The following is a 25,348-nucleotide window of genomic DNA, read 5'->3' on the forward strand; positions in this document are numbered from 1 at the left end:
GGTCGCTAAGGTGCCGGGACAGGGCAAACCCTACCTTGTTCACCAATGAGGAGACGCGGCAGCCCCCTCCCCCGGGCACGAGCCAATGGCTCTGGCCGGGGGGCGGGCCCCGCCTCCTGGCGGCCGCAAGATTTCACTGCAGGGGCCCCACTGGCTTCAGTGACGCTGCGGCCGCCTTCTACTTAGGGCCCAAAGCTCCCGGGCGGGGGTGCGGTCGTGCAATAGGAAGCCGAGGGAGTTGCAAGCTTCCCGTTGGGCACCAGTTATCTGGCCCCGCGCCCTGCCCTTTGCATTCCCCAGACACCTTTGGAGTCCCCACCTGTGGCCCCTGGAGCCCCCTTCACGCGTTGGCCATGCCTCTAAGTCGCACTTTGTCCATGTCCTCCCTGCCAGGACTGGAGGATTGGGAGGATGAATTCGACCTGGAGAACACAGTGCTCTTCGAGGTGGCCTGGGAGGTGGCCAACAAGGGTGAGCACGCCAGGCTGTCGCGGACGAGGAGGGCAGTCGGGGATGGGGGCCGGAACTCTTGAGTAATAGGGGGACAGGACTACATGGCATGACTCTTGGGTTCTGGGCAAGGAGCCTATGACTCCTGTGTCCTTGGGGAGGGGTCGGGGTATGTCTCCTGGCGGGGTGAGGATGAGCCGCCTCACTGTTAAAATGAAAGGAGGCTGGAAGTCCAGTTGCTGGGTCCTAGGGAAGAGGGGACTAAAATGAAAGATTCCTAGGTCCTGGAGGGAGGATTCCGGGAGACCAGAGACCCGGGTCCTGAACGGGGAAGGAGATGGGGCGAGGCGGGGTGGGGGGGCGGATTGGCACTTCCTAGTGCAAACCTGGGAAGTGGCTGGGTTTCAGACCCGCCGCCCTAGGGGAAGAGTCTGCGGATATAACTCCGGATTTGGGAGAGAGCCAACTGGGAGATAGGATGCGTGAGTCGCGGTGGAAGAATTTGGGGGCTGGCCACTTGAGAGTAAAGATGGGAGGGGCTGCAGACTCTAATTCTTAGATCTTAGGGTGGGAGAGAGTTGGGGTCTGAATGCTTAGGCTCTGAAGGGAGCTGAGAGTGTGAGGTTTCTAAGATCCTGTGGCCTCAGACACATGCGTACTGGAATGAGGAAAGGCTGGGAAGTCCTAAGTTGGTCAGGGGCTGGGCCCAAGTATGGGAGTGGCTGGGGGCCTAGATTTCTGCATCCCAGGCTCTGAAGGGCCTAAAGTTCTGGGTTTGGGAAACCAGCTGGAGCTGGAGGGAGCTAGGGTTTTGCTTTGCTGAGTCTTGGGAGGGGAATGGAACCGGGTCTTACACCATGGCAGGCAGCCATCAAACTGGGAGCCATGTATCACAAGGGCCCAGGCTCCAGTAGGTAAGGAGGCTGAGAGCCCAGACTCCTGGGGCTGGAGTGGAGTCATGGGAGGAGCAGGGCCCTGCATGTGTGTCCTTAGTTGGAGAGAGGAGACTGGGGGACAGGTCATCAGAGCCCTGGGGGGCACGGAATGACAATTCAGCCTTCTCTTAGGCAACTGTGGGAATCTGAATAGGGCCATGAAGAGAGATTCTCCCCTACTGTGACCTAGAGCCTGGTGGAGAATTTAAACCCAGCTCCTGTAAGCTGGGAACTCGGGAACCTGGGTCCTGCTAATCCTTGTCAGTGTCTGTCATCCTTGGTACCCCAGTCCCTAATTCCCTCAGACCCAGGAGCCCAGGTCCCTGGCCCTTTCCTGTCTGACTCAGAAGTTTAGCCTGAGCCCCATTCTCCCTTAGACCCAGGAGTACTGCCCTGGAACTCCTATTGCATCCTCCCTCTGACTCAGAAGTATGGGCTTCCAGTCCCCTCCTCCCTCTAAGCCAGAAGTCCAGGGCCCCAGCACCCCCCATGCCCCCAACCCCCACCCCAGGTCCCAGAGCTGTGGACCTTGGCTGGGGCCTGCCCTCACACACATGGGCCCACAGTGGGAGGCATCTACACGGTCCTGCAGACGAAGGCGAAGGTGACAGGGGATGAGTGGGGCGACAACTACTACCTGGTGGGACCTTACACGGAGCAGGGCGTGAGGACCCAGGTGGAACTGCTGGAACCCCCAACTCCGGCCCTGAAGAGGACGCTGGACTCCATGAACAGCAAGGGCTGCAAGGTAGGACATGGCCTGGCTGAGGGCAGGGAGGTGGGCACCCAGAGTTAGGACGGGAGCAACAGATGGAGAAGGGATGGCAGGGAAGGGGGGGGATAGCCCCCAGGGGAGAAAGAGGCATGGACAGAAACACACGGGATGACCCAGTACTTTCTCAGACAGACATAGAGGAGGTAAGATTAACAGACAGACAGATGCAGGACCCCATGAAATGGGTGGGTGAACCCCAAGCTATAAGACATTGGTGAATGGATAGACAGCAGGTCCAAGATAGATCGAGAGATGGTTCCTTAGAGGCCAAGATCATCAGACCCACAGAGAGAAAAAGGGCTAGATAGAAAGACAGCCAGCTAGGGGTGCCTGGGTGGTGGCACAGTGGTTAAGTGTCTGCCTTCGGCTCAGGGCGTGATCCCGGTGTTATGGGATCGAGCCCCACATCAGGCTCCTCTGCTGTGAGCCTGCTTCTTCCTCTCCCACTCCCCCTGCTTGTGTTCCCTCTCTCGCTGGCTGTCTCTATCTCTGTCAAATAAATAAATAAAATCTTTAAAAAAAAAAAAAAAAAAGACAGCCAGCCAGATAGAACCCAGGGCAGGTAGGCTTGGGGTGAGGAAGGAGTGCCAGAGTAGGGGTTCCAGAGCCTGAAACTCAAAAGTCACCTTCTCCACTCTCTGCCTCTGTGACCTTGGCTAATAAACATGCTAATAGCATCTACTTTGTACGATTTACGGGAGGATGCAATAGTTAATAAAGTCTTCAGCCCAATTCCTGGCTTCAGTTAGTACTGTGTATGAACTACTGTGATCGTGGCTGTCATCACCATCATCATTATTACTATAAACAGCCAAGCTTGCAATGATGGGGAGAAGCGGACCAAGGGAGAGAGACGGATAGAGAGAGATTGATTGTCCCAAAAGGTGGTGACGGCCCCAGGGGCTAGAGCAATAGGGAGAGAGAAGAAGAAAAACAGCCTGACGTTGCAGGGAGAAAGACCTAGAAGGGATAGGAAGATGGAGTACTAATGAAGAGAAGAGAGCTAGGCGAGCAGACCTGGGGTGGGGAGAGGGAGGGCAGAGATTCAGAGGGATAGAGCCAGGAATTAAAGATCGGAGGGGAGCTCTCATCCCAGGGCCCCAGATGAGGACCAGAGAGATGGCTGCCGCCTGCAGAGAAGACCATGACATAGCAGGCCTCAAGTACAGAAAGGTTGGAGTTGGGGAGGAAAGAAGTACAGTGGTTCCTGCATTCATTCACAGCCTCTGGCTTGGGGTGGGGTGTGGAGTCCAGTCAGGCCCGGCCGTGTCCCTAAGGAACCCTAGGACAGCCCAGCCCTCCCCCGTGGCAGCTGCTCCCCACGTGCTGGGGGCCTAAGAATAGCCCCCCCCCCCAGTGAAAGGGCAGACAACAGCTGGGAGGGGGAGGGGCAGGGCATCAGAGTCAGACTCCCCCGGCTGGGAAAAGCCAGGTCCAGAGAGGCAAACGACTGCTTTCTGCCTGCACAGGGCCGTGGCAGCAGGCCCAGAACCTAGGCCTTCATCTCGGGAAGAAAGCAGTCGCCGATCAGAGGAACGTGGCAGAGGCAGAAGGAAATGTGACAGCGATGTTTAGAGACAGGGCAGTGGGTAGAGAAAGGCAGCCCCTGGGGGAGGAAAGAGGGCAGCCGGTGTTAGAAAGGGTGGCTGCAAATCAAGGAGGCAGCAGGTGACAAACTTATGGTGAAAGGGTCAGACGCCAGGCAGTGGGTGGACGAAATAGGGCAGGGAGAACAGTAAAAGAAGCATCCAGTGGAAGGAATTTGCAACAGAAGGAAAAGATCACGGGAGAAAGCAACGTGAGGGTTGGCGAGAGAAGTGGCAGCAAACAGGGAAACAAGGCAGCAGGTTGGAGACATTATAAGGGTGGAATAACAAGGCAGCGGAGGCACAGAGGAAGGACATGTAAAATGAGTGGCTATAGGCAGAGAAAGGAGGCAGTGGGGAGGAGCGGGGTGGTGGTTATAAGCAAGGGAGAGAGTAAATATGACAGATTGAAAAAGATCTTGGTGGGAATAACTAACAGCACATATAGAGAAATAAGGCAGCGGGTGAAAAATTAGCAGCAGATACAGAAACAGCATGGAAGAACTGAGGTGGTAAGTCCAGGTAGCTGCCTGCAGACAGGAGAGCCACAGATGCTGAGCCCAGAGACATGTGGCCACAGCCCTGAGCCTTCCTGTGACCCCCCCAGGTGTACTTTGGTCGCTGGCTGATCGAGGGGAGCCCTCTGGTGGTGCTCCTGGATGTGGGGGCCTCAGCCTGGGCCCTGGAACGCTGGAAGGGGGAGCTCTGGGACACCTGCAACATCGGGGTGCCCTGGTACGACCGTGAGGCCAACGACGCCGTCCTTTTTGGCTTCCTCACAACCTGGTTCCTGGGTGAGGTAGGCCCCATTGTCCGTCCCCGTGTCACTCCTTCCAACCCCCGCCCAAGCTACAATGGCCATCAGCCTCTGGCCAGGGGGTGTCTGGGTGGGGGCCTCGGGCTGGCTGGCTTCTCCCAGGGCTTTCTGGGAGTTGTAGGTCCTTTTCCAAGCATTAGCTCTGAATTTTGGGAAAATGGACATCCAGGGGCCCAGACTCTTTTGTTCCTCAGAGACTCAAACTTCCAACCCTAGCTTCATTCACTCTAATCTTCCAAGTATAGGACTTTTGAGCCATTAGCTTTTGGGGGTGCTGGTCTAGCTGGAGCGTTTGTACCAGGGAATTCTGGGAGTTGTAGTTCTCTAGTCTGATAGTGGCTGGACTTAGCTCTCAGATGGGGCTCTGGATGTTTGGGGATCTCCAGTCTATATGAGAACCAGGAATCCTGGTTCTGACCCCCCTTTTAGCTTTTAAAAGGCTCAAGAAACTTCACTTCTCATGCCCCAGGAAAACAGTCTAGGAACTGGCTACTCCTAGGGCATTCTGGGAGTTGTAGTCCTTTAGCCAGTATTGGGTACAGTTTTACTCTTGATCGAGATAGAGTCTCCAGGAATTGCATCCAGGACCTGGGGACACTTTCCAGTTCAGCCTTTTTGGGACTTAAAAGGTTGTCCAAAAAATCCCCCAGCTCCCATCAGCCTCTGGGGATGGGGTTAGCTGGTCTAGCCGTCTCAAGGATTTATAGTTCCTTCCTTATTCTGGGGGGACTGCAGTGGGCGACCATTCACTCTGTGCAGGAGTAGTGATAGCTCTCCCTTGCTTTCTCCTCCACCTTGGGGGATTGTTGATTGCCTACACAACACATGTGGAGACACAGTGGCCCTGTTCCTGTTGCCCCATAGTTCCTGGCCCAGAATGAGGAGAAGCCACATGTGGTTGCACACTTCCACGAGTGGTTAGCGGGCATCGGACTCTGCCTGTGCCGGGCCCGGCGGCTGCCTGTGGCTACAATCTTCACCACCCATGCCACGCTCCTGGGACGATATCTGTGTGCGGGTGCTGTGGACTTCTACAACAACCTGGAGAATGTGAGCCGGGAATGTGGCACAGGGGGGCTCCAAGTGTTTCAGGACAGCCCAGGGGGATCAAGCTTCCTTTTCTCCCATGACCCAGGAGTTCAAGGCCTCAGCCCCCGCCTCCCTCAGATCCAGGAGGAGTTCAGCCTCCAGCCCCAACCGCCCCCAGGGCCCTGGAGCCTGGATCTCTAGTCTTCTCCCCAGTTCTTCCACCCTGACTGCCCTCCCTTCCCACCCAGTTCAATGTGGACAAGGAAGCAGGTGAGAGGCAAATCTATCACCGCTACTGCATGGAGCGGGCAGCGGCCCACTGCGCTCACGTCTTTACTACTGTGTCCCAGATTACCGCCATTGAGGCTCAGCACCTACTCAAGAGGAAACCAGGTAGGGAATAGGCTGGGGTCTCTAGACGTGAATAAGGTGGTCTGTGCTAAGGCCTAGACCAGTTTTTTTTAACTGTAGAGAGCGAAGAGCTACCCTCCCAGAAGACCCTAAATTGGTGATCTGAATATGAAGCTGCCTGGCTATATGCCCTAGAGACCCACGGGAGGTGTCATTTCTTTGACGTTAATTTCAAAATGGTAAAGTTATTTTATTGGTAAATGCAGATATCGGCCTTCTGAAAGGGAATGGAGTTTCACTGGGTTTTGATTTTGAGAAGAACGGTGTTGGAACCAGTTATTCCTCCCAGGTTATGGTACCCATTCTCAATGAGTGTATTGTGAGAACTACAATTCCCAGAAGGCCTTTGGCTAGTCAGCTCCTTACCCTCCTGGAATTTTGCCCCAGGAGAGGGTAGAGGTTATAATTTTTCATTGACATGCTTTAATTTCAACGAGGATAGGAAATGGTTGGAACCTTAAGAAAGGCTTGAAGGTTGAGGGTATATTCTGGGAGAAGCAGGATGGGGCTGTTTAAACCATTCCCAGGGCAGGGTGGAATAGGGGCAACAAAATAACCACTCCCAGAGGCCGCAAGGTGGGTCATTTCCCTGTGGGGTTAGTCATTTGCAGGGGCTGCTGGGATTTGTAGTTGTGCTTGTGAACGTATGCAAGTAACTTTGGGCAAGAAGGCATCCAAGTGTGAGGGCAGCTGGGTCACCAAGGGAGCTCCCAGAGGAGCTCCTAAAGCAAATAAATTGTTCAAGGAAAGGAGTCTTTCCTTTGTTTATTCATTCAGCCACACTGATCAGAATGAATAAATGAAGATCTGAAACATGGGCCTTCTCCCCCAACCCCAGATATCGTGACCCCCAATGGGCTGAATGTGAAAAAGTTCTCCGCCATGCATGAGTTCCAGAACCTCCATGCTCAAAGCAAGGCTCGAATCCAGGAGTTTGTGCGGGGCCATTTTTATGGGTACGTGGACCAGATACCTAGGTCTTGAGAGAGGAGGGGGTTGGGAACCCAAGTCCTGAGTGTAAGAGACAGGACAGCTGTCAGCTTGGCCTCTTGGGTTCCTGAGCCCCAGAACAATGGCTGAGTATTGAGGGATAGATCCCCATCTAAGGAGAGAAGAACCACAATTCCCAGGAGTCCCCATGATGCCTCTTCTCTGGCTAAGCTGTTCTTTGTCCCTGTAGCCGCTGCGGTTTGTAGTTTGTAGGCCAGGGCTACAGGCTCCCCACCATTGCCTTCACCCTGCCTTGTGGCTTTTTTAGACACCTGGACTTCAACTTGGACAAGACCTTGTATTTCTTTATCGCTGGCCGCTACGAGTTCTCTAACAAGGGGGCCGACGTCTTCCTAGAGGCCTTGGCCCGGCTCAACTATCTGCTCAGAGTAAGGCCTGGGCTCTCTGTGAGGACACAAAAAGAGGACGAGGAAATCACGACATAACTGGGTGGGGGGTGGAAGTAGGAAAACCCATGTGTGAACGGGAAGTGTCGAGACCCAGAAGGCAGACCAGGGTCCCCATGGGGATGGTGACTTCAATCCTCCTTGACAGGAAGGGGCATGGCAGGGCCATAGTGGTCTTGATGGGTGGAAAAGGGTAGGTGACCTCAGCCTTCTCCCAGGTGATTCTGACCCCCTCCCCCACCTCACACCTTTTCCTCTGCCCAGGTGAACGGCAGTGAGCAGACGGTCGTTGCCTTCTTCATCATGCCGGCTCGGACCAACAATTTCAATGTGGAAACCCTCAAGGGCCAGGCCGTGCGCAAGCAGCTCTGGTCAGCAACCCTGGGCCCAGGAGCCCTGCCATTCCCACTCCAGCTTTGTGCTTTGGGGGGCTCAGTTTTGTTCTCTGGAACACAAGCAACTCGCCCCACCACTTCCTAGGGATGTCACTTGCTTGCGAGGCCTCCAGTTCCCCTGAGTAAGGAGTTGCAGGCAGGACGAGTGTGACTGCACAATCAGGGCTCTGGCAAGGTCCCCCTTGTGCCACTGCCCCTTGCTGGTTTTGTGACTTTTTAGGCAAATAATTCTGCCTCTCCAAGCCTCAGTTTCCTCAAATGCAAAACCCATTCATCAGCTGTCAGATACTCACTGAGCACCTACCATGTCCCAGGCACTGTTCCAGGCCCTGGGGACACAGCCTGGATGAGAAAGATAAAATGAGAAAGATAAAAATCCCTGCCCTCGTCAAGCGGAGCTCACATTCTAGAAAGTTCTATAGAAAGTGCTCTGGGGCACCTGGCTGGCTCAGTGGGTAAAGCATGTGACGTTGATCTTGGGGTTGTGAGTTCAAGCCCCATGTTGGGTGTAGAGATTACTTAAAAATAAAATCTTTCGAAAAGAAAAGTGAGGGTGGGGGGTAAAAAAAAGGGGGGGAAGGGGGGAAGTGCTCTGGCAAGAAAATAAAGCAGGACTGGAGTATGAGAGACAGGACATGAGTTGTCAGGACAGGTCACACTGAGAAAGTGCCATTGGATAGAGACCAACAGGAAATGAGGGAGGGAGCGCTGCGTGTATCTGGCGGATAGCATTTCAGGCAGAGGAACGGCAAGTGCAAAGGCCCTGTGATGTGTTTGAGAAACCACAAGAAGACCAGTGGGGCTGGAGCAGAGTGCTGTAGGGAGATGGGGTAGAAAATGAGGCCTGAGCTATGAGAGGATTATGAGCCAAGGAATGTCAATGAGACTGTGGGGTGTCACTAATTGCTGTCTTCCCTCATGTACCTCAAGTTTCCTCTCTCAGAACAGAATTTTCCCTTTTTATAAAATGAGGCTTAGCATTGCTATTGCCAGGACAAGTGCAAGTCCTAAAAATAGCTGACATTTCTGGAAGGCTCACCATGCCCAGGCACTGTATACTTTTGTCATGACTTCAAGTTTTCACTGCAAACCTATGATGTTGGTTCTATATTTATCCCCGTCTAACAGATGAGTCACTGAAGTCAGAGAGGGAAGGCCACCTGTCCCTGGCCACACAGCTGATGCAAGGCACAAGGGAGTCAAGCCTTCCAGGGCCTGTTTCCCAGCTCCCCCTCCTCCAGCTCAGAATCCCCAGGGCCTCTGCTCAGACCTCGGTTTTCCAGCTGCCCCAGAAACCTAACAACTTACAGCAACTGGTGTGTGTATATGATACTGTGGCTCTGCTCGTTCTAGGGATACGGCCAACACTGTGAAAGAGAAGTTCGGAAGGAAGCTTTATGAATCCTTGCTGGTGTGAGTGTCCCACCCCCAGCCCTGCATCCTCCTGGGCCCTAACTGCTCTCGTCACCCCTGATTCCCAGCTGCATACCCTGCTCACCTTGCAGGGGGAGCCTCCCGGACATGAACAAGATGCTGGACAAGGAGGACTTCACCATGATGAAGAGAGCCATCTTTGCCACGCAGGTATGGTTGGGACCCCTCAGTCGAGGGCTGGCAACGCCCTGCAGCCCCAGAGGCAGCTTGCCCTGTTGGCTCTGACCCCAGAGATGGCCGGAAGATCTCTGTACTGGCAGCCCTTCCCAGGGAATCAGTTCTCAAGTCCACCGAAGGTCTGAGCTGACTGGTAGACCTTCAGTTTCCTGAGGGCAGCCCTGGCTTATTCTGCTACAGGGGCCACTGGGAGTTGAAATTTATTTTTCTTTCTTTCTTTCTTTCTTTCTTTCTTTCTTTCTTTCTTTCTTTCTTTCTTTCTTCCTTCCTTCCTTCCTTCCTTCCTTCCTTCCTTTCTTTCCCCTTTCCTTTCCCTTCCTTCCCCTTCCCTTTCCCTTCCCTTTCCCCTTCTTTTCGAGTTGTAATTTCTTTGAGTCTCTGGGATCAAAGGACAAAAGGTGAAAGGGAACTTTAGGAAGCCAACCCAGCCACAAAAGGAGAACTACAAGTCCCTGCTACCTGGGTCTTGCCTGCAAACTAGCTGCATACTCATTAGAGACAGAAAGTCCGCTAAAACACTTATCATGACCAGAAGAACACTAAAAACTCTCAGCAGCCGCTGCTTTTCTTATACTACTGGCTGTGTCTTAGTCCCCAAACATTCCTGGGAGTTGTAGCTTCTTCAGATTCCTGAGGTTAATGCAATTAGGCCGATGGGAAACCGGGAAGTTGTGGCAGCAACAGAATGAGAACTACAACTCCCAGCAGCCCCTGCTTCACTGAGTCTTTGCTAGCCCCAGAGGCTTATGGGAGGTAGAGTTCTTTTCTTTTCTTGAGTCAAGAATCTTTGGTACCACTGATCAGGGTTGGTGAACCATTTCCTGGGGAATGGAAACCTAGATAAGCCAAGCTGCACAAATATGGCCTGATGTACTTTTGGCCAAATTACAATTTCCAATAGTCCCTAAGGCAGTTGGTCTCCCTGAGGATGTATCTGCCATGGGGCTGCTGGGAGTTGTAGTTTCTTGCAGCCCCTGGAGGCCCTCTGAAGGTGAGTAGAACTTTTCATGAGATGGAAGAGGTACCAATAACTATCTGTCCAGCACCCCATGGGAGTTCCTTGCTCTGGCCTCTTCCAGTGACTCTTGGGAATTGTGGTTTCTTTGGGCCTCAGTTGGGAGTGGAGGTGGAGGGAATTACAGGAAGGAGAGTAAAGGGAACTTAGATAGAAAGCAAGCCAGGATTTTCATAAGAAAACGACAGCTAAGGGCACCTGGATGGCTCAGTCAGTTGAGCATCCAACTCTTGATTTCGGCTCAGGTCATGATCTCAGGGTTGTAAGATCAAGTCCAGGGTCGGGCTCCGTGCTGGGTGTGGAGCCTGCTTGAGACTCTCTCTCTCTCTCTCCCTCTCCCTCCCACCCCACCCTCTCTTTCTCTCTAAAAGCAAACCAACAAAACCAAAACAAAAACCCTGCAGTTTCCAGCAGCCCCTGAAGCTTGCTACCATATTGGGTAAAGTCTCTGCCCCATTGATTTAGGGTTTTAGTGCCTTTCGGGTTTCTTTGATGACAGAGCCAAGAGTATAGAACAGAATAGCTGCGATTCTCATAGTCCATGAGGCTTTGCCTCAAAGAGAGCTGGGAATTATAGTTTTTTCCGGCTCAGGGTGGTCAAAGGGAAATGCGGACCTTTACAGAGAAAGCCAAGTAGGAAATCTACAACTGCTAATCTCTTGGGCTTGTGGTTCCCACAAGCTGGTGGGAACTGTGGTCTCCCCAGGGTCAGCATGGCTCATAGGGCACTAGAGAGCCCCGTCCCTTCTCTGACCCCCATCCCACTTCTGGCCCATACAGAGGCAGTCCTTCCCCCCTGTGTGCACCCACAACATGCTGGACGACTCCTCGGACCCTATCCTGACCACCATCCGCCGAATTGGACTTTTCAATAGTAGTGCTGACAGGGTCAAGGTGAGGGCAATGGTCAGGGTGGGTTAAGCATGGTGGGGTGGGGTAGGGGGAGCCTGGGCCTCACATCCCCCCTTTCCCGTAGTTTATCAAAGGATTGCTGTGTTTAGAAAGGACCTTAGCACTTTGAGCAGACAGACTTGGATTCAAATCTTTGTCCTCCCACTGGCTTGTGTGACTTTAGACAAGTCTTTCACCCTCTCTGGGCCACTCCGGGATCCCAGGGAGTAGCTAAATAAGGCGCTTGGGCTGAGCTCTTCTTTTTTCACTGGTAGGTGATTTTCCACCCAGAGTTCCTCTCCTCCACAAGCCCCCTGCTCCCCGTGGATTATGAGGAATTTGTCCGTGGCTGCCATCTTGGGGTCTTCCCCTCCTACTATGAGCCTTGGGGCTACACGCCAGGTGAGTGCAACATGGTGGTGGGCTTCTGGTCCGATCAGGCATGATCGGTGAAGGCACTTGCCCCATTCTGTGCCCCAAGCTCTCCTTTGCAAAATAGAGACGATGGCAACAGTCTCTTTTGCTACAGAATATGTTTTTGTGACACAGTAGCTCATGTGATGCATAATTAGGGGTCACATGTGATTTCCCCCAACTGGCTGCTGTTTGGCCCCCCACATAACAACAGTTGAATGCATAGTTCACTCACACGACCGGAATGTGGCCAAGGCTCCCTGAGATGTTCTCAGGGCCCATAGGCTCTATCTTCCTCTTTTAGGAAGGGGCTGGCTCCAACTTAAACCTTATTTGCAATTCTCCCTCATTTAGGGACATTCTGCTGTGGCCCCAAACTCAACCCTGCCTCACGCACTTTTCACTCAAGCTACCTTCATGTTTTTCAGGCTAAGGAAATATCACATTTGCTGTAGTATTTCTCAATTTATGAGTAATTTAACAAATCTCTTAAAGCGTGCTTGCACGATAATTAGGATGATGATTTGGCCAGTTTTATTTCTGTTGTGGTTACAGTGATGTGGGGGTTTTGTGTGCTTGGCCCCAACCCTATTTTTCCCGTAAGCCCTGTTATATCTGGAGCCTGCCTTTCCAGGTTATGTGGGTTTTTAGAAACACTTCCATTTGAATCATAATAAACTGATTGAAGCACTTCTCAGGCTTGTTTAGAGTATTAAACGAGGCAGTAATGAGAGCCCTTCTCTTACCTCTTGACAATATAGACTGAAGCTCGGGGGCCTGGATGGCTGAGTTGGTTAAGTGACCGGCTTTTGGTTTCAGCTTAGGCCCTGATCTCAGGGTTATGAGATTGAGCCCCGAGTTAGGCTAGCACCAAGTGCAGAGTCTGTGTGGGACTCTTTCTCCCTCTCCCACTGCCCCTCTCCCTGCGCGCGTGCTCGCGCGCTCTCTCTCTCTCTCTCAAATAAATAAATACATCTTTTAAATAAATAGACTGAAGCTATGATTAAGCAGCACACTATATTTGGCACAAGAAACTATCTTACAAGTTGTGAGGATTAAGTAAAATGGTAGATACTGGCACAGAGTCCGTACTTAATAATTCAGCATCCTATCGCCTAACTCTAGACTCTTCCTCGTCCTGAAGCCTTGGGACAAGTGAATTCCCTTTTCTGAGCCTCCTACCTTCCCCTATGATAAACACACTATGATAGTCTAATGCACCGCCTGGTTTGTGGGCTCAGTGATTTGCTCAAGGTGTCCGTAGAGGGCGCTGTTGGAGCTTTTATTGAGATTTAAGAGATTGGAAAGGAGAAAGCTAAGCGGACACTTGCTTCTCACGCCTTCCCGCAGCTGAGTGCACCGTTATGGGTATCCCCAGTATCTCCACCAACCTCTCCGGCTTCGGCTGCTTCATGGAGGAACACATTGCAGACCCCTCAGCTTACGGTCGGTGCCCAGACTGAGAGCCGAGACTCTTGGATCCTGGGGGAGGAAGGCGTGGGCTCCTGGGTCCCCGGGGGAGGACGGGTCCTGGCACCAGAGAGTCCCCGGAGGACGGGTCCCGGCGCCAGAGAGACCCCGGAAGAATGAAAGTTTCCTTAGTCTGATTTCTGAGCCCCCGTCCTGGCCCCACAGGCATCTACATTCTGGACCGGCGGTTCCGTAGTCTCGATGATTCCTGCTCGCAGCTCACCTCCTTCCTCTACAGCTTCTGCCAGCAGAGCCGGCGGCAGCGCATCATCCAGCGAAACCGCACCGAGCGCCTCTCAGACCTTCTGGACTGGAAATACCTAGGCCGGGTATAACCGCCTTCCGTGTCCTTTGCTGCTGAACTGGCCGCTGGGTCTCTCATTCCTCAGCCTTCAAGGCTGGCGCGGGAGGCAGTCAGGCTCCTTCCACCTCTAACAGTTCCTGTCCCTTTAAGAAATCAACCAGTTTTTGCAGGTAGACCACACTGGTGGCAGTTACCTTCCTTGCGTGAGTGTGTGGCCGAGGAGGTAACCGACTTAAGAATTCTGGCCGTGTTAATGAGCTGTGGCTCAGAGATGGTCCGTTCACAGCTCTGCTTATCTACTTAAGGAGTGGAGCCAGAAAGATGGATAATGGGCATACGGGCCATCAGGAAGGTACCTGCGTGTGCTCATCTGCATAAAGGGTGTGGCTAGGGTCCGCCCCCTTCTACCTCTTCCGGGGGCGGGGTCTGGCTCCCCTCCCCTAACGCCCCCTCCCTTTCTTTTCCCTAAGTACTATATGTCTGCGCGCCACATGGCGCTGGCCAAGGCCTTTCCAGAACACTTCATCTATGAGCCCCACGAGGCTGACGCGGTGAGTGGACCCCGATCTCTCTGATGGGCTTGGAGCTAAAGGGCTGTGGTGGGGGCACGTCCCTCCTGAAGTGGGAAGGTCCGGGGGAGTTGGGGGGAACCGTAGGGGCCTCTGCTCACTCTGAGGTTTGTGTCCACACCCGCCTAACGCAGACTCAGGGCTACCGCTACCCACGGCCGGCCTCGGTGCCACCATCGCCCTCGCTGTCGCGACACTCAAGCCCACACCAGAGTGAGGACGAGGAGGAGCCCCGGGACGGGCCCCCTGATGTAGACGGGGAGCGCTACGACGAGGACGAGGAGGCCGCCAAGGACCGGCGCAACATCCGCGCCCCCGAATGGCCGCGCCGCGCCTCCTGCGCCTCTTCCACCGGCGGGAGCAAGCGCGGCTCGGTGGACACGGCGCCCTCCAGCTCGCTCAGCACTCCCAGTGAGCCCCTCAGCCCTGCCAGCTCCCTGGGCGAGGAGCGCAACTGAGTCCTGTGCCCCACACTCCCGGCCCGTCCTGCCGCCCTCGTCCAGAGGGTGGGTGCAGAACGGCGCTGTTCCTAAACCCGACTCCAGATCCCAAACCTTCCTGGGGGTCCACAGCCCCGCTCCCTCCGCCATACACTCCAGCCCCTCTAGCTCAGCTCTTGGAATCCCCAACACTCCAGAATACACAACGCCGTGCCTTTCCTGGGTTCCAGAATGCATAATCTGTGTGCCCTGGAGTCCTTCCGGCCTTGCCTGGGTGCCAGGGGCCAAGAACCTGCCATTACCCTGCCGTGGGGCCAGAGGTTTTAGGAAACCTGGTCTGGTGCCTTCCAGGCAGGGGCTCCTAGAGCCCTTTGTGGCTTGCTAATTTTATAGCCCACAGATCATGCCATGCTCAGGCTCGGCCCAAGGGCCAGAAAGCTCTGGAAACCATGTGGTTTCCCTGCTAATGGGACAATCAAGTCCAGAGCTGGGGCACTTTCAGGGACTTAACTGAATGCAGAAGGTCCTCCATTTCAACTCCAGAACTGGGGCTCCAGACCAGGGCACTCCCCTGTTTACTCCGATCTGGCCCTTCCTGGGGTGTCTGGCTCTGCCTGGAAGGCCCCTCCACCCCTGCACTGCTCTTTCTCTGTACTTTGGCCAATGGGGTGGTGGTGGTGCAGAACACTTGGCTTCTCATTTCTATTGGAGAACATGCAGTCTTGGTCTAGATGCCTTTCTGGCCTTTTGAAACCAGACCCTCCTCCTCCTTCCCAGAGTCTGAGCTCCCCTCCTCATTTTGAGATTCCTGTTCCCTCCAGGGAATCCCCCTGCTGAGGACAGAACTGGCTGTCTTCCCCTGCCACAAGCCACAAGCCCTAGGCCCGCCATGAAACCACTGGGTTCTAGGTCCCAGCTGCTGAATCTAGAACCTTACCACTGTGCTGCTTCCTGGTCCCTTTCCCCTGGTCTAGAACTGAACCCAGTAGGTTCTAGAACCTTCTTCATATTTACCTCGAGGCTCTTCCATCCTTAAGCTGTGCCCTGCCCCCAGCTTTGGTGAAAGGGAGGGGCCCTTCATGTGTGCTATGCTGTGTCTGATGCACTCGGTTTGCCTTTGGGAGGGGGAGGGCAGAAGGGGGTATGATTGATGGGTGTCCAGAGATGAAAAAAATACAACTATATTTAAGAATCTCAGGTTTGGTCTGCTGGGAGGGCTTGCTGGGCCTCGTTCCTGGCCCCTCCCTCCTCTTGGCTTCTCTACCTCTTTCCCGCTTCTATTCTACCTCACCCCCACCCCCACCCCTGAGTCCCTGATACCTTGTCTCATTCTGCTGACTTGGAGAGACTTGTTCTAGATTCTAGTTTTTATTTAAAGGGAAGGCAGCTTTGTTTAGTCGGGACTTGCAAGTCTGGCTCAAGCTCTTTGGCAGAAAGGGGCTGTGTCACCAGAAAAAAAAAAAGACCCTCGGATAGCCCCCTGTGGCTATTTAGATTTAAATGAACCAGATTCCTCAGTGGCAGTAGCCATGTGCAACTGCCCAATAGCCACTGTGGCTACATGAGGCTCATAGCTACACAACTGAACAGCACAAATACAGAATATTTTATTTATTTTTTAAAAGGAGCCAGCCGAGGGCTCCACCCCAGGACTCTGGGATTGGGATCATGACCTGAGCTGTGGGCTGACGCTTAACAGACACGCAGGCGCCCCCAGAGTATTTTCATCATTGCAAAAAGTTCTGTTGGACAGCGCTAGCTTAGAACATGTTTCAAGGACGCTGGCCTCTGGACTTTAGCCCTACTGTCCCCCGAATGGCTGTTTTCCAGGAAAAAAATCTGTTTTTTCAGTTCGAGTCTTCACTAGAGTGCATCTCTGAACCAATCACGTTTCAGGGGGAGTAGAAACTGGATTTGCATGTGTGACCACCCTTCCCGATAACTGTGTTGGTGATGGACACACACAAGCCCCCTCCCCTGCCGGGATCATGAGTGGCCACCAAAGTGTGGGGACTACAGCAGGTGCTGAGAATCTGAAAGAACAAGTGTCTGGAAGCCACTTCCTCTAAGATTCTTCTACCAAAACCAGAGAAGGGGCAGGGGGTCAGAGTTCACAGTTTTGTAGCTTGGACCCAGCAGCTGCCTGCCAAGCCTTCAGTTCCCACTCAGAGAACTTAGTCCCCAGGTTTCACATCCTGTTTGTGCTGTGCCCAAACTCCTAGCTCAGCACCTCTTGCGTTATCATGTGCTTCTGGTGCTTGTTTCTGGTTACAGTTTATTTCTAACTGTGCCTGCTTCCAGCTACCCAGCCTAGGGCTTAATAGACTCCTTGGAGTCTGTAGAAGGGGCAGTTAACAGCCTGGCAAAGCAGAGAACTTGCTACTCCCCCCCCCCCCCCAACATACTCCCCCGGGATAAGATTAGGGCTTAGAGAACAGCAAAGGTGGGAATGGAGGCCAACACCTGTCTCCTGGCCAGGGCAGTCCAGCTTATTAAAAGCCTTGTGAAAACAGATACCTCATTTCCCACACCATACACAGAACCACAACACAAACACACCCAAAACCACCAGCTGCTGCAAAAAGCTTTATTGTTTCCATTTGGTCCAGGGCTTGGGAGAGAGGGCTCCAGGGTGGTTAAAAAGCTGCCTCGTGGCTGCAGGGAGAGGCTGAGGCACAAGCTCTGGCACCAGGGGCTTGTCAGAGGGGCCCCCTCGAAGGCTGCTGGTCTCCAGAGGCTCCTAGTCGTGCTTGAGAGTGAGCCTCTCGAAGAGATACTCGCCCAGCCCAGCCTGGGGGCCGGCCAGCCTGCGGAGGTTAGTCAGGTGGTCGCCCATCTTCTTGATGAGTTTCACCTCCTCATCTAGGAAGTGGTTCTCCAGGAAGTCACAGAGCTGAGGGACGAAGATGAGAAAACATTGCCACTTTTCCATCCACAGTATGACAGATGGGGAAACAAGACTCAAAGGGAAATCTGCCCTATTCAATGTGGATGAAGGGAGTACTTACATGGGGGTCTCCGCGGGCAGAACCCAGGGCATGCAGATCCAAAAGGGCCTGGTTCAGGCTCTTCTCCAGAACCAGGGCAGCCTCCATGGCGTCCAGGGTTTTCCCCCATTCATCTTGGGACGGCTTCTGGACAGAGGACAGAGGGCTCAGGACTAGCTACATAGACGCACCCAGGCTCCTCCAACTACCCACCCCAGGGTTGCGGTGTGGACTGCCACGTCTTCGGGGAAGTGCGCGCGCCTCCATTTTGCGCCGCACAGGAGGGAACACAATCGTCCAGAAGCCCACGCGGGGCCTACAGCGCTGCAGTCAAGGCGCTTCGCGCGCACAGCCCCCCGGGACATGTAGTCCGCTGCCCGCACACTATTTACCTGGACGTCCTGGAAGAGGGCGCGGCCGCCGCGCTGGTTTTGCATCTTCAAGAGACGCTCGGCGCCCTCGCGCTTCTCCTCAGACAACTCGCGGAAGAAGTGGCCCACACCTTCCAGAGCCACATCGTCACGGTCGAAATAGAAGCCCTGCGGGAAGGAAGGCGCGAAAAATAGCGGGAAGAAAGGCCGGCCAGGAGCCTGGACTCCGCCCTCCGACTACCCTACGGGACAAAGGAGGCCAGCGCGTGCGCAGAGGGCCGGAGGTGCGCACTTGGGGGGAACTTAGGCTGGGGGCGTCCTGGGGACCCTCACCAGAGAGAGGTAGGTGTAGGAGGCCCGCAGATGCACGTTGACCAGACGGTTGACGGCGGCCTCCACCTCGGTGGAATAATTCTGACGAATCTGGGAGCTCATGGTTGTTTGGTGATTAAGAGGTAAGCTCGAAATTGGTTGTTGGCTGGTCCCGGAGGCAGCGGGTGGCCAAGAAGACGGCTCCCAAGGTTGCGACTGGAAAAAAGGTTGGAGGGTGGTCGTTGGCTGGTAGAGGGGGCGTCCCTGGGTCTGTTCCGTCCAAACACTGTTGAAGCAAGAGACAGATCCGCAGGACCGCCGAGCACACTGCGAGAGGCTGTGGCCACGGCGGCTTCTTTTATAGCGCGCGGGCCCTCAGAGGTGGGGCGTTCAGGGAGAGCGATCGGCCAATGCTCAGTGCCGGGAGGCGGGGCTTAGAACCCGCTATTGACCAATCTGAGCTGATAGGAGTCCCAGACCCCCCGCCCAGAAGTTGGGAAGTCACGCGCCAATAGCGCGAGGCTGTTGTGAAATGGGGAAGTGGAGATGGGGGGCTGGGTTTCGGGGTGCAAGGGTCTTGGGGCTGATTCTGGGACGTCAGGGGATTGTGGGGGTCTCTCTGGTAGGTGGAAGGTTAATGGGGACACTGGGAGCCCTGGAAAATTATGACTCTGGGGTCTTGGGGGTGTCTCAGGAAAGTAAGTTGGATTCTGGGGTTGTCTCTTAGAGCATGGACCCTTCTGGCGCCCTGGAGGTTTCTCAGAGGTACAGAGACTTCCAGATGACTGGGGTTTGTTCTGGAAGATAAGGGGCCCCGGATCATTAAGAAGTTTGGAAGGCGGTGCGGTGAGATATTTCTGGGATCTTGGGGATCTCTCTGATAGATGGGTTGAAAGGGGGACCTGGAGCCCTGGGTTCAAAGATTGGGGATTTCTGTAGCACTGGCGCTCATGATGGAAATCCTCATTTTCTGGAATCTTCCCCTGGGAGAGGAGTGGTGGTGTGTGTGTCTTTAGACTCATGAAGAGATCTTCGAGATTAAAAGGACAGTTCTAGAGTCTCGGGGGTCCTCCTGCGCCCCCCCTCCCCAGTAGGGGACAGGGATATTTCTGAAAGCCTTGTAGGGGTTTTACTAAGAGGTAGGAGGTCTTTGGATCCTTTGAAAGATTGGGCCATTTGGAATACCTTGGGGCTTTTTCAGGGGCCTGTTGTTTTTCTAGAAGCTGACACGGGTAAGGGTGAAATGACACTCAAGCTTTAGGGTCTCTCTGAGGCTGCTTATTCCAGAGGCTATTCTGAGGGCAGCCAGAGACATGGAATTCTCTTTGGCTCTGAAGCAGTCCCTGTCTTGCCTAACACATGCTTCTTGAAGGTCCCAAAGAGAAGCCCTGGGTCCTAGGGAAACCAGGAGGGTCTGGGGACCTGTGGATGGGATGTATCTTTAGCCAATGTACATTTTTTAAGTCTGTCAGTTGCAGGCTGGTGTCTGGGAAGCAGAGCTGGCTCAAACCAGGACTCTGCCCTCAAGGAACTCCCCGTCCTAGAGGGGGGAAAGGAGACAAAGACAGGAACGTGACCCTATTTTCAGTGCCCTCCATTAGCTAGGGGGTTGGGCAGGGAGCTGAAGCCACTGAATCCTTCTTTGCAGGGGGCCACTCCAAACAACCCAGGCAAGGGGGTGTCTCCTGTCCTAGAGGATCCTGGACCCGGCTGGTCTCTGGGGTCCTCAAGGGGCACCTGGGCCCGTGGCCAGGAGAGCAGCTGTGCTGAGTCATGCTGAACTCAGCGGGAAGGGTCTCAGGCAGAGGCGGGGTGGGGCCACTGACTGACCTCATGGCGGCAGCAGACTGCAAACTGGCTGGGACCCTGAGAACTAGGCCTGGCTGGGAACCACCGCTGGCCCACTCCCCCAAGATGTGAGTGAGCTTTGTCTCCAAGTCTTACAGTCTTTTTCGTTGCCTTGATGTTTTCCCTGGGCTCCCCCTGTGGTCATACTGTCCCCTCTCTCTGGGCCGTTGACTCAGTCTCCCTTCACTGCTATCTTATCTGACAGCTCTCCCCTGACTTGGTGTCTCTGGGGAGAGTCTATGGGGGAGGGGCAGTTGCGCCAGGCACACAGTCACAATGGGGCCTGAGTTACTCATTCACCAAATTTCATACCTCAGCCTAAAGACCTTTAGCCTCCAGCAGGCCCCACCTGCAGAGAGGTGGCTTCTTCAGAAGTGCTCACGGGTAGAGAAGAAGTGGGGAGGCAAAGACCATCTGAAGAAGGACGGAGATCTTGGGGGCGAGGGGTAGGTCATGGGATGGGGGAAAATAAGAGGCCCAGAGAGAGGACAGAAAGACCTGGGGGGAAGGGGGGAGAAGAGACCCAGAGAGAAGGTACAACAGACCCTATGATCAAGTGATCTTAAGCTCTGGTTTCCTTTTCTGTGTCCAATCTACAAGGCCGCTTTCCAGCATCTTCCCTAAGGCCTGCTCTCCTGGAGGGCCCCACCCAGTTACTGGGCCAGCCCCTCCCCATGCAGCTGGTGTCCAGCCCTGTGCTCCTGGGCCACACAGCACAGGCTCAGGCCTTGTCCTCTCTCTCAGAACCCCAGATTCCAGCCTTCTGACCTCCAGTGGCTTCTCCACAGGGCTCTAGAGCCCTCTCCTGGTCCAGTAAGTCCTCCCAAGGCCTCCCATCCCTCCCCCCTCCCCCCATTCTCCATCTCAGTAAGTGCAACTTCCTCTGGTCCCATATGGTGGAAGCTTCCAAGCCCTAGTTCTCCAGGGCCTGCTGCCTTGTTCTCTTTTCCTAAAGCCCCAGGCTCCACTGCCTGGCTTGTCGTTGCCCAGTGCTGCCTCCAACACAACACCGCAGGCTTCCACACAAGTGATCTTCAGTTCCCTCAGGACTGCATGCTCCTGGAGGGCAGAGTGGAGACCTAACTCATCACTAACCCAGAAGGCACCAGGCTTCTTTGAAAAAGATTTGTCAGCACATGAAGCCTGATCTCCTGTAACAGCCAGGGAGTGGGCTTAGTGATTCAGACTCCAAAGTGTGGCCTGAAAGAGGTTTATTGCCCCCCTAGACCACTCCTCCCTGTGCCCCCCACCCCAATAATTACAAAAGTAAGAAAAATGCCCATGACCCCCAATCCCCACCCCTCCCGGAAAAATGCCATAATTTATGCAGAAAAGACACAGTCCAAGGCAGCTGGTGGCCTCAGCCCATCTTTTTCCAGATGGTGAGTGACGCAGTGAGCACTCCAGCCACAAAGATGGTCACTGTCTGCCACGTGGGTGTCCCAAAGTAGGAGAGGAGGCCGTCCTGTGGACAGAGACATCAGTCACTTCAGCAGCTGGGCCAAGGGGCAGCCCTTGGACCAGCACATGAGGAATCAGGGAGGGAGGTGGTCACAGGGCATGAGTGGGGACAAGAGCCTAAGATGAATGGATACCAAAGAGCTGGCGTCAAAGGGTTATCAAAAAACTTGAGGGACTCCAGAAGAAGTGGAGGCACCAGGAAGGACAGAAGGTACTAGTTAGATCAGAGGTCACTGAGAGGTCAGGGGTCACCAACAGGTCGTGGATACCAGACAAATGAGTTGATCAGACATGTGAGGAAATGCATTCCAGAGTCAGAGAGGGCAACACTGGTGGGCTCAGGAAGACCCAGGGGTCTCAGAGGAGTAGGGGAGGGGTCAGGGGCCTCACCCAACCACCCTGGTCCTGGATCCAGCCCAGCAGCCGCTCTCGAAGGAAGTCCAGTGTCCAGCCCATGATGGTCCTGATCAGCTCGGGCACCTTGGTACACAGGGCCTGCAGGGAGTAGACTGGCCTTAGGGAATGAGCCTTGTCCCCACTCCTTTCTCAACTCTGCCTCCCTTCCTGCCCCACTGCAGTCTCTTTCTCTCCTACTCAGAATGAGCTTCATAAATTGTACATGGATCTTGTTACGGTCAACTGCCCTGCTCACATACCTTCCATGGCTCCCCAGGTGGTAAAGACCAAAAGGCATATCAGCCCACAAGGCCCTGTATAAAGGCTCTGACTCGATCGCATTCCAATTTTCCACTTCTTTTCTGTGTCTCATTTACCTTCTTCCACATCTTCACTTTCACCACTCTTCCCTGCCTCAGGACCTTTGCACATGCTGATTCTTCTACCTAAACAGGCTTCAACCAAGCAAATTTTTACTCCTCCCTCAAAGCTTTCATATCAGGTCTAATGTCACATCTCCAGAGAGGGCTTTTCTGATCTTCAGACTAGATAGGACCAGACATACTTCCATGCCCATGACTCTCCAACTCCCTAAACTTCTCCTTCTCACCCTTTTTTTATCTGGCTACTTCCTCCCTATTGTCCCCAGCCCCACCATCGCTCTGACCGCTGTCCCCCTCACCTCCAACATTCAAGTCCTGTCAGCTCAATCTGGCAAACACATTAAGAAATCTACTCCCTGCCTCCGTTGCTACCAAGGGAGGCCAGGTCAGTCAACAATCACCGGAACTACTACAGGTGTCCCCCTCCCAGCTTCCCAGCTTCCACCCCATAATCTTTTTTCCTACCCATAATGGCCCCCCCAAAATTGTTGGGCTCCCACTCCCCTGAAATTTTAAAGTTAAAAGGATTTTACAGTGAACAGCTATATGCAGGCAGGTCACCTCACTCTCCTATTTAAAACCAGCCTCCCCTCTCACTCACGGCAAAGTTAACATCTTTAACATCAATTGACCCCTCACAATCTGCCCTCAATGCATCAGCCTTAGTCCTGCCTCAGGGCCTTTGCACTTGCTGTGGCCTCATCAGATGCCTTTCCCCCTGATCTTCATAGATCACTGCAACTTTGGCTTTAATGTCACTCGCTCTCAGAAGTCCTTCCCGACCACTTTGCATTACATCATTCTAGTTTACTTCTCTCAGCACCCATTAGACAATGTGAGCTCCAAGAGAGCAGGGACCTAGCCCGCTCTGTTTGATGCTACATCTCGGATGCCAAGGACAGGCCAGGCACGTAGTAGGCCTAATAAATTTTTGCTCCATGAATAGATGAAGGAGCAAACAAGCAGCGCATAGGTCTCTCCATCCCCTTTGGTGACTGGGCTGCCACAGGGGTTGACCTCACAACTCCCAGGTCCTCATAGGTCTGAGTAGAGCTTCCCTGGGCTCACTGCCCTGCAGCCACGCCCACCTTGAGCACCAGTTTGCTGGCAAAGTAGAAGAGGGCAACAACCCGGCCCCAGTTGAAGTTGCCATCGGAAAACATGTCAGCTGCCACTCGGAAAAAGACCTCGCGCGGGGAGTCTGTGTCCACGGCTGCGATCATCCTGCAGGAAAAGAGGAAAGCCAGTGCTGGGGAGGAATGATCAGGCATTGTGTGGAGACCCTGGCAACCACCTCATACCAAAGACAAGGAAACTGAGGCCCAAGCCAGGCTGACGTGAAAAAGAGGCCAACGTGGGGGAAAGGGACAAGATGGACACTTAGGAAAGTGGGGAAAATGACTCCCTGAGGGAGGATTTCAATATTCTCAAGGAGGGAAGAGCTGAGTCCAAGGTGCTGGCGGGGGGAGGGGGGGCTGGACCCCTGGGTCTGAGAGAGTAGGAAGCTGTGGGTCTGAACTCCAGGCTCCAAGGGGAAGAGGGGCCTGAGAGCTGGGACTCCAGGGGCCCAGGGGCCACACCTCTGTAACTCCATGTTACTGTCCAGTTCATCTCCGATGCGTTTGAGACACTCGCTCAGCTTCTTGGTGGATGCGTCCTGGGGCACCTGCTCCAGGGCCAGCTCAGGTGTCTCTCCCCCCATTCGCCCTGCTCGATCTTGGATGAAACTAGAGTGGGAATGGAGTGCAGGGGGTGCAGAATCAGAATGGGGCATCACTCCTCAAATCCGCTCGGCAATAATCACACCTCAAACTCACCCCTGAAGCAAAAGGGCCCCTGTCTTCATGATCTGCTCAGAGCTGGTGGGCCCTAGAGGAGAAAGGAGGGAAGAGGTGCCTGGACTCTTGGGTCCTAGGGGATCCAGGGAACTAGGGTGGCTCATGATCTCTGAGGAAGGACAACACTAGGGGGTCCTGCATTTCTGGGTTCCTGGTAGATACAGTGGCTAGGGGCCCGGACAACTGAGCTCCTGATGGAGAAAAAGGCAGGGACCCTAGGCCTGTATCCTGCGTTCTTCCGGCAGAAGAGACTGAGGGGAACACTTCATGCATCCAGACCCCTGGCCTGAGGGGGCAGAGGAGAGACCCGCCCCTCCCACCAGGAAGTGGTGCCGGCGACAAGCCCGGGCCTGCCCCGGGGGCTTGGATTCTGGGGTCTCCAGCTTCTCCGGGGTCCGAGAGCACCAGGCAGGAAGGAATCGGGGCACAGAGGCCAGAGAGCCGGGAACCCCCGGGGAGGGAGGGGGCTGGAAGCTGGCAGCGCCCGATCCGGGAGTTTCTGCCCCGGAGTGCTTGGAGATCGCACGGCCCCACACCGGCTGGACGGATCGTGGGGCCGGCCGGCGAGGGGGCTCGCCCTCCTCCCGCCCGTCTGCCTCCCGCCTCACCCCCGCCTCTGGGTTGTTCCCCGGACCCGTCCATCACCGCCGCTCCCGCCGCCGCCTCTCGCCGGGTCCGCCCGGGCGGCCGCAGCACGCCCCTAGTCACGTGATCGCCCCGCTGAGCGTGCGTCCTCTCACGTGACCGCCCCGCAAAATGGCTGCCGAGAGCGTTCGCCCCGCAGGGCCATGTCGTCACGTGACTGCACCTGCCTCACCTGCTGGGGGCGCCTTGGCCCCTATCACGTGACCGTCCAACCGCACTCCCCTGTAGGAAGCCGTCGTGGCGCCATTATACCGGCCACCCCCGTTCGATGGCCGCTGAAACTTTCATTCATTCATTCGTGCAGTATTTTTGGAAGTTTCAGGTGGTATTCGAGCCCTCCCCAGGGCAGAAGGAACATCGGAGGCGAAAATTATCATTCACGGAGGCAGGACGTTTCAGATGATTGAAGTCTGTGAGTTGTTTTCGTGAAAATAGAAGGAATATGGAGTTCAAAAAGTGGCGAAACTAATCTATGCTGATAGATCGGCAAGGTATGAACCTTGAAGGACCCCAGGACAGGCACCAGGGAGGGCCTGAAACGAGCTATATGGGGATCTAGGTGAGGATTACTTGGGTATGCACATGTTGAAAAATTCAT

At 54.4% G+C, this 25,348-nt stretch overlaps 3 protein-coding genes across 5 annotated transcripts; 1 reads left to right on the forward strand and 2 right to left on the reverse strand.

The window, feature by feature from the left end:
- Window positions 1-143: 143 nt before the first annotated feature.
- Window positions 144-15,701, forward strand: GYS1 (glycogen synthase 1). Its single transcript, XM_002917856.4, has 16 exons — window positions 144-471; window positions 1,952-2,133; window positions 4,354-4,545; window positions 5,428-5,613; window positions 5,841-5,985; window positions 6,842-6,959; window positions 7,262-7,382; window positions 7,665-7,771; window positions 9,149-9,208; window positions 9,301-9,379; window positions 11,202-11,315; window positions 11,588-11,714; window positions 13,077-13,172; window positions 13,362-13,525; window positions 13,971-14,051; window positions 14,204-15,701. Exons 1-16 carry the CDS (start codon window positions 354-356, stop codon window positions 14,525-14,527), a joined length of 2,214 nt encoding a protein of 737 aa, XP_002917902.1. The 5' UTR covers window positions 144-353; the 3' UTR covers window positions 14,528-15,701.
- A 1,527-nt stretch (window positions 15,702-17,228) lies between these two features.
- Window positions 17,229-18,333, reverse strand: FTL (ferritin light chain). Its single transcript, NM_001304921.1, is given in 4 exon segments — window positions 17,229-17,402; window positions 17,518-17,643; window positions 17,889-18,035; window positions 18,201-18,333. Coding segments are annotated over 4 exon segments (528 nt in total). The 5' UTR covers window positions 18,303-18,333; the 3' UTR covers window positions 17,229-17,249.
- Window positions 18,334-21,221: 2,888 nt separating this feature from the next.
- BAX (BCL2 associated X, apoptosis regulator) lies at window positions 21,222-24,839 on the reverse strand. 3 transcript variants are annotated; one of them, XM_034672411.1, is made up of 6 exons: window positions 24,714-24,822; window positions 24,085-24,136; window positions 23,848-23,994; window positions 23,356-23,491; window positions 21,879-21,983; window positions 21,222-21,492 (listed from the first exon to the last, which is right to left on the reverse strand). In XM_034672411.1, exons 1-6 carry the CDS (start codon window positions 24,745-24,747, stop codon window positions 21,388-21,390), a joined length of 579 nt encoding a protein of 192 aa, XP_034528302.1. In that variant the 5' UTR covers window positions 24,748-24,822; the 3' UTR covers window positions 21,222-21,387. The 3 variants fall into 3 exon arrangements, with proteins under 3 accessions (XP_034528302.1, XP_034528303.1, XP_034528304.1); XM_034672412.1 differs by having other exon boundaries at window positions 24,740-24,760; XM_034672413.1 differs by lacking the exon at window positions 24,085-24,136 and having other exon boundaries at window positions 24,714-24,839.
- Window positions 24,840-25,348: the final 509 nt, after the last annotated feature.

This window comes from Ailuropoda melanoleuca, chromosome 12 (genome assembly GCF_002007445.2).
Source record: "Ailuropoda melanoleuca isolate Jingjing chromosome 12, ASM200744v2, whole genome shotgun sequence".
Taxonomy (NCBI): domain Eukaryota; kingdom Metazoa; phylum Chordata; class Mammalia; order Carnivora; family Ursidae; genus Ailuropoda; species Ailuropoda melanoleuca.

What these genes read in the sequence shown, in the direction of transcription:
- GYS1 (XM_002917856.4), top strand. Translation starts at nt 354, where the DNA reads ATGCCTCTAAGTCGCACTTTGTCCATGTCCTCCCTGCCAGGACTGGAG. An exon ending in TGAACAGCAAGGGCTGCAAG is followed by an intron (nt 2,134 to 4,353) that starts GTAGGACATGGC and finishes TGACCCCCCCAG; the next exon opens with GTGTACTTTGGTCGCTGGCT. An exon ending in CTTTATGAATCCTTGCTGGT is followed by an intron (nt 9,209 to 9,300) that starts GTGAGTGTCCCA and finishes CTCACCTTGCAG; the next exon opens with GGGGAGCCTCCCGGACATGA.
- BAX (XM_034672411.1), bottom strand. Translation starts at nt 24,747, where the DNA reads ATGGACGGGTCCGGGGAACAACCCAGAGGCGGGG. An exon ending in GGGGCCCTTTTGCTTCAGGG is followed by an intron (nt 23,995 to 24,084) that starts GTGAGTTTGAGG and finishes TTCCCACTCTAG; the next exon opens with TTTCATCCAAGATCGAGCAG. An exon ending in TCCAGGACCAGGGTGGTTGG is followed by an intron (nt 21,493 to 21,878) that starts GTGAGGCCCCTG and finishes CTCTGTCCACAG; the next exon opens with GACGGCCTCCTCTCCTACTT.